Consider the following 10,642-nt stretch of genomic DNA (forward strand, 5'->3'; position numbering starts at 1 on the left):
CAATATTTGCTTATTTTAATCCCCCCCATCCCCCCAAAAGAAAATACACCTATAGCTGCAGCAAGACAAAGGCAGAATTTGCTAGTAGTGATATCTGAAAAAGTTCAACTGCAAAACTTCATATCTCTCTCTCTCTCTCTCTCTCTTCCTTAAATTTTATTTCAGCAGTGTTTTCTTCCACCCCCCCCCCCCCATCCTCACCCTCTTCCAAATCGCTGCAGCCAATGCTTGCTCTCCGCTGAGGGAGGCGTGGCTCTAGGAGGAGGAGGGTATTTAATGCTGCGCTCTCACCCTGAAGAAGAACAGACGTGAAAGTGGAGCAGTGTGTGTGAGCGGAGAGGGAGGAGAGGCTATCTCTGTACCCAACTAATTGCGCACTGGGGTGCAAGGGCTGAGCACTGTGCATAACTGAAGGGGCTGGCGTGTCAGTCTCCCCTTTGATTTTGGGTGCCTTTGCTGAAGAGCAGATTTGGTCATTTTCATTGAGACTGAGGTGCGGGAAGACGCAGACACTGCCGAACTCTCTTCTCCAACTTTCTTACCTTTCCCCATTTTTGCGCATGAATCTCTTGGATCCCTTCATGAAGATGACAGAAGAGCAAGATAAGTGCATGTCCGGGGCTCCCAGCCCAACAATGTCCGACGACTCGGCAGGTTCCCCATGTCCCTCTGGCTCCGGCTCCGACACGGAGAACACCAGACCCCAAGAAAACACTTTCCCCAAAGGGGACCAGGAGCTGAAGAAGGAGACGGAGGATGAGAAGTTCCCCGTGTGCATCAGAGAAGCGGTCAGCCAGGTGTTGAAGGGATATGATTGGACCCTGGTACCGATGCCAGTCAGAGTTAATGGATCCAGCAAGAACAAGCCCCATGTCAAGAGACCCATGAACGCCTTCATGGTCTGGGCACAGGCTGCAAGGAGGAAGCTGGCTGATCAGTACCCCCATCTGCACAATGCAGAACTCAGCAAGACGCTGGGAAAGTTATGGAGGTAAGTGGACAATTACTTTGGTGAACTCAGATTTTAAGGTGTTGGTATATATTTCACCTGTTTTCAGATGGTGGGTAACGGAGGGAGAAGTGGGGTCTAATGCAGATATGTGGTTGTTGCTTTGCCAGCCGTGCGCCTTAGCGCAGTTCAGCTTTATTGGCACTTTGCGCCTTGTGCGCTGCTCTAACTCTCCTGCCTTTCTGCTGGCGGCTCCTTTGGCACTGCAGCCCAGTCTTGTCAGGAGATGTGCTGGAAGTCTGTACAGTTGCTATTTAGCTTTGCTTAGGTGAATCATGGATGGTGCCAGTCTGCCAGCTCTCAGTCTGACTGTACCATGATCTCCTTACCAGCCGAACCCCTCATTTGCAATTAAGGTTTTGGAACAAAAGAATAATGATTGTAAGAGCTAATCTGATTCCCAGCCTGCTGTGCTACTGGGTTAGAGTAATGTAAAATGCAATGGGTGGTGTGGGTGCTGGAGGTTGTGTTCCTAGTGCAGAATGTGAAGTTATCCTTGGAGCAATGTTGTTGTTGGATACTGCAAGGCACTGGGTAGGGGATAACCCAAAATGCTCTGCAATTAATGATAATGCTTTGCTATGTGGCAGTGCAGAATGTGTAATGTAGACGTGTGTGAGTAATGCAAGGGGTAATGTGAGTAATGCAAAGGGTAATATGCAGAGGCTAATGACTAATCTAAAAAAAACTGTGTTGTTATGCAGAATACAATGGAAATGCAAAAGGCATTAGAAACTCCTACAGGGGTACATGTTCAAGGTGGGCCATGTACATCTAACCCAGAAATGTTATTTAAGGGCATTGTTTGTTCTGACTGTTCACTATAGCCACCCTGCCTTGCTGGGGAGTTTTATGTGTGTCACAACCATTAAGATTAACCCCTTTTTGCAAGGATCAGGTGTATAGAGCAATTTTATAATAGTTCCTGGCAAATGACTCAAACCACTTCAAACAAGCTTTTGCGCTCTTATCTTAAATGCTTCCTGCATTATAAAACTGGATTTTTCCAGCTCAGATGCGATTGGTTTTTCTTTTACCCACCAAAGCAATGCCTCTTGCAGCGCCCCACTTGATAATTGGCCGAATAACAGATAAAGTTTGGCAGAAGCAGTGACTCATTAATTCTAGTAGAGTGTAATGGTTGTTTGGTCAAGATAATGATTTAGATTACCGCTCAGGGAAGAACGTGTGTCCTTTATCTAAGCTAGCTATATATCCAGCCTTGAACTGTCTCTGAAACTATAGGACAACACTGGAATTTGTAGGTTCACAAGAATATGTCCAGCGGGGATCCAAGGGGCCCTTTCTGATTCAGGAAATCCCCTCTAAAACCCTGGATAGGACAATAATTAGTATGCAGTTATTAGGCTTCAAATGTCTTTATATATCAAATAATTCTGTATAATTTGAGTACATTAAAAACTCCAAATCACAAAGGGAGTGCTAGCCCCCTGCAACTAATAATTCCTTATCTACATATTTATATATTTATATACTGACCGCCACCCACATTGTTTTTTCTTAGACTTCTGAATGAGGGTGAGAAACGCCCTTTCGTGGAGGAAGCAGAGAGGCTGAGGGTCCAACACAAGAAGGATCATCCCGACTACAAGTATCAGCCACGGCGCAGAAAGTCCGTTAAGAATGGGCAGACAGAACAAGAGGATGGTGCTGAGCAAACCCACATCTCCCCTAATGCAATTTTCAAGGCCCTACAGGCTGACTCCCCGCATTCCTCTTCCAGCATGAGCGAAGTCCACTCTCCTGGAGAACATTCAGGTATGGAGCCTATACTTGTGTTGGATAATAAAGGTTTAAGCACATTGCAACACATTGCAAATATATTCAGCAGAGAATAGACTAGACTGCTTGTCCCTGTGCTTTGACATTGCAGAAAGGGGTTTTACACCTTAATTTGGAAATCTAGGGAGTCTTTGTACAAAATCTCTTCATGTTCTTGAAACTGGGCTTCTGGCTTTAATGCAGGTCATGTATCATTAAGTGCTTTTAAGCATCCATCTACGCTAGGTATGTCCGGACTACAACTGGCTAAGGGTGATGGGGATTGTAGTTGAGTTTCAGGATTTCTGGGTTAATACATTTGCTAATCAGGGGATTTGCAAGAAGTTGGATATCGGCTGCCGGCATCTTGGCAGTTCAAAGTTTAGGAGCAGATGGAGAACCACCGGTTGTAGAATGTGGGCTACACTGTTAGCAGTCTGGTCTCAGCACGTGATCTGACAGATTAGCTATTGCCAATATAAATACACAGCAGTGGGAGCTGCACCGTCTCTACCCAGGAACACAGCCTCCACTCTGTTTTGTACAGAAAGTGTTAGTATTGCTGGTCTGAAGCCAAAATCTGGTATTACCCATATTACAGAAGTGTGATTCTATGAGTCACAGGCATATTACAAATTTAGTCGCCATATGTATGAATTATGGGTAGTTTTCTATATTTTTTGGAAGGGGTGGAGCTTCCCGTGCATCCAAATCTCCGCCATGTCACAAAATACACTTACACCATCACAATGGAGGGTGTAGTAAGAACAACACACTTTTCTTCAGGTCTACTAACCCAGAACAACCAATCAAAGTTATCTTTTACTGGTTGTTAGTGAAAAAGAAAAGGTCTGATTGGTTATTATGTGTTACTAAACCTGGAACAAAGGTTGCACAACTTTATAAGTTGTAGACGATACATTCAAGTATATGACTTTTTATTCTTATCATCCTTTTCATTTGATTTCTACAGGTCAATCCCAAGGCCCACCAACTCCTCCAACTACTCCCAAGACAGATATCCAGCCTGGAAAGCCAGACCTAAAGAGGGAGGGCAGGCCACTGCAAGAGAACGGTAGGCAGCCACCTCACATTGATTTCCGAGATGTGGACATTGGTGAGCTGAGCAGTGAGGTCATCTCCACCATTGAAACCTTTGATGTCAATGAATTTGACCAATACCTGCCGCCCAATGGCCACCCAGGGGTTGGCTCCACTCAGGCCTCGTACACAGGCAGTTATGGCATCAGCAGCACCCCTAGTGCAACCACAGGTGCTGGCCCTGCCTGGATGTCTAAACAACAGCAACAGCAGCCTCAACAACATTCACTGTCAACCCTAAACAGCGAGCAAAGCCAGTCCCAGCAAAGGACACACATCAAGACCGAGCAACTGAGTCCAAGTCATTACAGTGACCAACAGCAACAGCATTCCCCCCAGCAGCTGAACTACAGCTCCTTCAACCTGCAGCATTACAGCTCTTCATACCCAACTATCACCCGTGCACAGTATGACTACACCGAGCACCAGGGTTCTAGTACCTATTACAGTCATGCAAGTGGCCAGAATTCTGGTCTCTACTCCACCTTTAGCTACATGAATCCAAGCCAACGCCCCTTGTACACCCCTATTGCAGACACAACAGGAGTTCCATCAATCCCCCAGACACACAGCCCACAACACTGGGAGCAGCCCGTGTACACACAGCTCACAAGACCCTAGATATGTGAGTAGAACAATGACTTTCTATAAAGACGTGAAATCCCAATCCACTGGGAAGCAAGTTGCACCCTCTGCTGGTCATCAGCAATAACTGCTGTAACTTTCCAACAAGAACTTGCAACACAGAGGGAGCAAACTGAGTAACACGGGGTTTAGCAAAAGCAGTTGATTGACTGCTCAGGTGACTCTTATCATTAAGGTATTTTTAGCCACATTTGGGGAAAACTGCTAAAGCAGAATGTCCTCTGTGAGGACTATTGTCTAGCTCTGTCATTTAGTATGTACTGTGTATGTTCCATTGCCTTTTACAGGGGTTTTTACATTTATATTTTCGACAACTTTTTGTATGAAAAAAAAAAATTCTTAATTTTTTCCCTTCGAACGCTGAACAAGTAGAATTCTCCAGCTTTTCTTGCGATTTCAAGTTTTTTGTGTAATTCAAATAGAACATTTATTTTGAAGAACTGAATCTGGCCTTATACTGTGTTATCCAGACAAGCTTCTAAGAAGCAACTAGAAGGATCCGAAAGAGCATCAAGTAGGAGATTCGCCAATGGTACATTACGAATGTAGGAAATATTTTTCCATATAGATATATACCCAAGTGCCAACAACCAAGTTGCCTAAAAACAAGTGCCCTTTTTTACCACCCATATCCAGCAGTTACAACTTGACAATTTTGCCTTAGATAAAATCACCTGCAGATTTTTACTCAAGATTTTTTTAAATTCCTAAATTATTTATTTTGTATAAAAGCTAACATGTAAAAAAAATGCTTATTGATATCCCTGCTCCTTCCCATGACTTAAATATTTTAGCATGTTCTTCCAAACTCGGAAACTGCAACATTTTATTTTTTTGTTAAATTATGGATTATGCCGTTTCTCCTTTCTGTTATATTCCGTTCTAAATTTCTTATTGCAAGCCCTGTTTAAAAAAAAAATAGAGTAGAAAAAGCTGCCTTTTTTTTTACATATGAAAACAATCTAATAGCATTATGAATCATTTTTGAGCTGAGAAAAATATATTAATTTATACCGAAATCCTTACTTAAAATATATAGAAAAAAACCACCTCGGTGCTAATTAGACAATACGGCGAGCAATAACTTGTCATATAAAGTGCAGTCTGACTAGTGAAGTTTTAACCCTTGCTTCAAAATTGGTATTATTTTTGTATATTTTTAGATCCAATGAAGCACTCCTTAATTATTGCTTTTGTTACAAAAAAAAGCAGGCCTTAAATATTTCTTTAACTTAAACAAAAAGGATATACGATGTTTGTTAGTCGCTGGATTTTTTGTAAATTGTATTGTGTAACTTTTTTTGACAGTTTCTATGTTTTGTGTCTTTTGTGAAACTTACCCTCTTGTGTATTATTTTGCAATAAATATACCATGTACTAAAAGTTATAATGGTGATCTTTTGTGTTTGGCTGGAAATGCATGGGGCAAGGGTGGGCATTACATATTAGGTATACTGGATATTCTGCAGCTATTATAATAAGAGTGGTTCATTCTTTAGGGATATGAATAGATGCAAATGTATTATTTAAAAAATATAAAATTACAACATATTCTGCAATGCTATAAAACAATGCTATAAAACAGAATACACATTATACACCAATACTGACCCATGCAAGAGTTAAACAGGGCCCTGCTCAACAGAGCTTAAAATGAATAATGTATAATTTCTTCATATCACCTAGAATATAGTTTCCAAATAGTAGTGAATATAAAAAAAAATTGGGGGTCTTGATGAGTTCTCTCATATATTGTTTGGAGTTAAACAGAATATGTTATTTCATAAAGCTGCCATATAACTTCACTCATTTGTGAAGGCCCTTTATAACCAGTAGGACTTATTTTGTTTACTTTGTATTTTACGGAAAAAGCATGTGCCTGAGCAAGCTGTAAATTGGTAACTGTAAATACCTGGAGAACGCTCGGGACCTGGGGTTTTCCGGATCTTTCTATAATTTGGGTGTTCATAACTTAAGTCTACTAGAAAATCTTTTAAACATTAAATAAACCCAATAGGCTGGTTTTGCATCCAATAAGGATTTGTTATATCTTAGTTGGGACTACTGCTTTATTATTAGAAAAAGGAAATACTTTTTAAAAATTTGGATTATTCGAATCAAATTGCGTTTATGGGAGACAGCCATTCCATAATTTGGAGCTTTCTGGATAATGGGTTTCTGGATAACGGATGCCATACCTTTATGCCTTACTGCAAAGCAATATTTTCTTATTTGCAGTGGCGTTACTACAAGGGTACAGGGGGTGCGATCCCACCAAGGCCCACAACCCCTTGAGGCCCACCGGAAACACGATAACAGTTATCGCAGGCTTCTGTTCAGCGGGAGATTTTACAGCACGCACACACCATCAGCACTTTAGTGTGTGACTCAAAGGGGGGGGGCAGTTGCCCATCCTGTACCAGGGCCTGCCAGTGAGTAGTTACGCCACTGCTTATTTGCCCATGACTATCCTCAGGAAAAGTCTCGGTCTCTCATATAACTCATCATACATGGGTCTACATAATTCTTTATGGGACCTGTTATCCAGAATGCTTGGGACCTGGGGTTTTCCCAGGCCCGGATTTGTGGCGAGGCCACATAGGCCCGAGGGCGGCACATTTTTGGGGACAGCATGCAGCCCAGCTGCTCTGTGGGGAGCCTGTGATCCCCAGTGCTCCGGCACTCGCACGCTGGCGCGTGTGGTAGTGCGGGCGGGCACTAGGACCGCGCGGAGTGCACGGCCTAGGGGCGCCCGCCCAGCGAACCCGGCGCTGGGTTTTCCAGATAATGAATCTTAACATAATTTGGATCTTTGTACCTTAGGTCTGCCAGAAAATCATGTAAACAATTAAATAAACCCAATAGGCTGGTTCTGCTTCCAAAAAGGATTAATTATATCTTTGCTTGGATTAAGTACAAGGTACTGCAGAGTCAGTCTGATTTTGCATTTTGGGTTAAAGATTAGTTACAGCACTGGATAGTGCATTTACAGTGAAAATTCACCTAATGGTCATCTTGCTGTTGGTGCATAAAGGACTTTGGAAGGTCCTAACCAATGATGAAAAAAATTGACGTTGCCCTGTATCTTCTAGTTAAGACACTGGTTGTAGGACTGTACACAATACACCCTTAAAGCATTAAACTTTTCCTTGTTTTATATTTTTAATCATTTATTTGTAATGAATTACCTTTATTTTCTGCCTCACTCCAATCAGACCATGGAATTTAACATACAACCTTGTTCCTGTGGTCATTGCGGATATGAACTAGAAAATGCTACTTTAATTGTAGGTTTTAATTGATTTTTTCATCATGATGTCTTTTTTTTTTTTGCTTTCTTAATTTTAAATCAGTCCAATTATTATAATTCTATAAACATGGATCTCCCAACATGGTATTTTATCATCAAAGCTTTACCCTGAGTCTCTCCAGCCTTTAATAAACTACAAGGCATAGCATACCATTGATTTAGACTGACCATAGTTAAGTGCTGATTGATTTTCTATCTGTAACTGCACTGGTGCATTTTAGCATAAAAAGAGAATAATGAAGGTTTAGAGAGGCCAATTCTATTTGTATTTATTATTGTGATGACTCCCTGTTCGTTCTGCTGTACATACACTATATAAATAAAAATATTCATACAATTTGTAGGTATATGTAAACATGCATATATAGGGAATGCATGTATATGACAAATACATACAAATATACATGCATTCTCTACATATGCATGTATACATATACCTTTTCCAGAAAGCCTTCTATGAGTAGCATACACAATATTATCCCACCTCTCTTGCAATTTAGCAAATCACAGTCGGGCTCATATAGAAGATTTTCCCATTCCCAACAAGAGCTCAGCCATGAAATAATAATAAGTAATAAACATAACTTTGATAGTGTTTACTGGGGATGCTGAGAGTTGTGAATTAATTTGAGCTGCAGGCTGATGTTGGACATGACTGCTGTTGTCTGTACATTACCTAAAGCACCCAGCTGATCCCTGACTGTCCCACTTACTATACAGCTATTATACCAGTAAGGTTTACAGTGGGAATAACATAAGGTAAGCTAAGCCATTCCATTATTATGTCTCCCCCTTGCCTGCCTTTGGTGATGAATACACAAAGTATCGTTTCTGACCCCCAACCTTGTTTTTGCTGAATAGAATAAAATATATTTTTCGTTCTGTATCCATGTTGGCTGCAACACCTGCTGCCACTAACCAAGAACTGACTAATCTTGCAACATTTTTCAAATAGTTTCAACTAATAATAATGCTCACACTCATGACTGATATTGAAATATTATTTTAAATGGCAACTACACACAAATAATAAAAAATATATGGGGACCTTAACAATGTAACAGTAGACAGAAAACCAGACCTAGGTTGGATTGCAAGTAACTAAAGGTGGCCTTACATGGGCCTTTAGACTGATTCGGCATCTTATTTGCCAGTGTATGAGGGCTTCCGACAGGTCTCCCCGTTCCATATCAGGCCAAAAATCAGGCAGATATCTATCGGGGAGGTTTGATTTTTCTGGTGAAAAATTGATGCAGTCCTACGACCCATTGGCTCCCATTCTCTTTGTTGTAATCCGATTGTTTGGCCCTAGGGTTGAACGTTCGGAATAGCCTGCCGTTGGTGGCCACCTTGAGTAAGCAAACTATCCCTGAACAGAAGGAAATCATCTATGCATACCTAACAGTTCAAGTCACCATATTACTTATTGCATATTCTGGGCCTAGAGAAGCTATTGAATTGTATATATGTTTTTATTTATTTATTTTCTTGTCTTTGTGAACAAGGACTCTCAGACAATTAGATTACAGTTAATCTCCTGTTGTGTTTACTGGCCCAGAGGGGTCTAGACGTGCCTAAAGACATTGCAATGTGCTGCTAGTGTATGATTGTATCTCAACTGCTCTGTAGTCATTTCCCTTTTGGAATGCGGGAGGTGTTACTCGAAACCAAGTGAAGTTAGCACAGAGTGACAGCTTCCTCTCCCCACCCTGAGTAAGACCTCAATGTCACCTGGTTCACCTGTATCAGTGTGAAGGCCTTGCACTCTACCTGACTTCACTTGTAAGAGGAAAGGTATCTGCAGGGTCAGAGCATTAAGAGCTGCATATTTCCGAGAGAAAGAGAGAAGACCTGGAACAAGAGGTTATACTCGAGCCCAAGGAGTGTTGGGAACTGTGAGGCATTGTTTACAGTCACAGATTTGTACTGGAAATGTAATTGAATTCCTTATCTCTGAGCTATATCTCGGACTGCAAGAAATGAAAAGGAAAAAACATCTTGGACATTGTGTGTCTATTATCTTATACGGCAGACTTTGCATCTCCACTTAAAGGACCATATTCAATTTGATGAGAAAAAAATTATCTAATTGTCTACCAAAAATGTCATTAAAATTCATTAACAAATGTGCAGTTGAATAAGGAGATTACAATTTGTCTTCAAACTGAATCTGAAACATCTCACCTACACTTCTACTTCTAAACACTTCCATGTGGTTTAAACAACCCCAATCTCTACTTAATGGTGGTCTTTTGTCAAGGACATAGGGGTATATTTATCAAAGAGTGAAGTTAATAGTGAAGTTCCGCCACTAGAGTGAAATTTCGCCACTCTCCATTCATTTCTATGGGATTTTTATAGGCGTATTTATCAAAGGGTGAACTTTCACTTTCACCCATTGATAAATACGCCTTTCAAAAACCCATAGAAATGAATTGAGAGCTGCGGAATTTCACTCTAGTGGCGGAACTTCACTCTTTGATAAATTTACCCCATTATGTCTGTGACTGGGGATCCCCAATGGTTTGGTCTGGAGAAACTTCTTTCACAGCTATACCACCTGGCAAGCAGATACCAGACTAATATGACCATCTGAGAGAGCTGAATAGAATGCATGCAGGGGTCAGAGAGCTGATGAAGTATGCTAAGCACAAGAGGCTGCGTGGGCTTACTCTTCTTTATCTTTCTATAAATCTATTTTTCTATGTTGTGAGAAATGATTGCAGGCACTAGATACTTTACCAAGGAATTTGTTAACCGCAGCCAAAAGATTCCTGATGCTGCAGATCTATTTT

General features: G+C 41.2%; 1 protein-coding gene across 1 annotated transcript; it reads left to right on the forward strand.

Moving 5' to 3' along the window:
• The first annotated feature begins 319 nt into the window (after nucleotides 1–319).
• On the forward strand, nucleotides 320–5,913 carry sox9.S (SRY-box 9 S homeolog). Its single transcript, NM_001090807.1, is given in 3 exon segments — nucleotides 320–991; nucleotides 2,535–2,788; nucleotides 3,765–5,913. Coding segments are annotated over 3 exon segments (1,434 nt in total). The 5' UTR covers nucleotides 320–560; the 3' UTR covers nucleotides 4,514–5,913.
• The last annotated feature ends 4,729 nt before the right edge of the window (nucleotides 5,914–10,642 follow it).

The sequence above is a fragment of the Xenopus laevis genome, chromosome 9_10S, assembly GCF_017654675.1.
Source record: "Xenopus laevis strain J_2021 chromosome 9_10S, Xenopus_laevis_v10.1, whole genome shotgun sequence".
NCBI lineage: Eukaryota > Metazoa > Chordata > Amphibia > Anura > Pipidae > Xenopus > Xenopus laevis.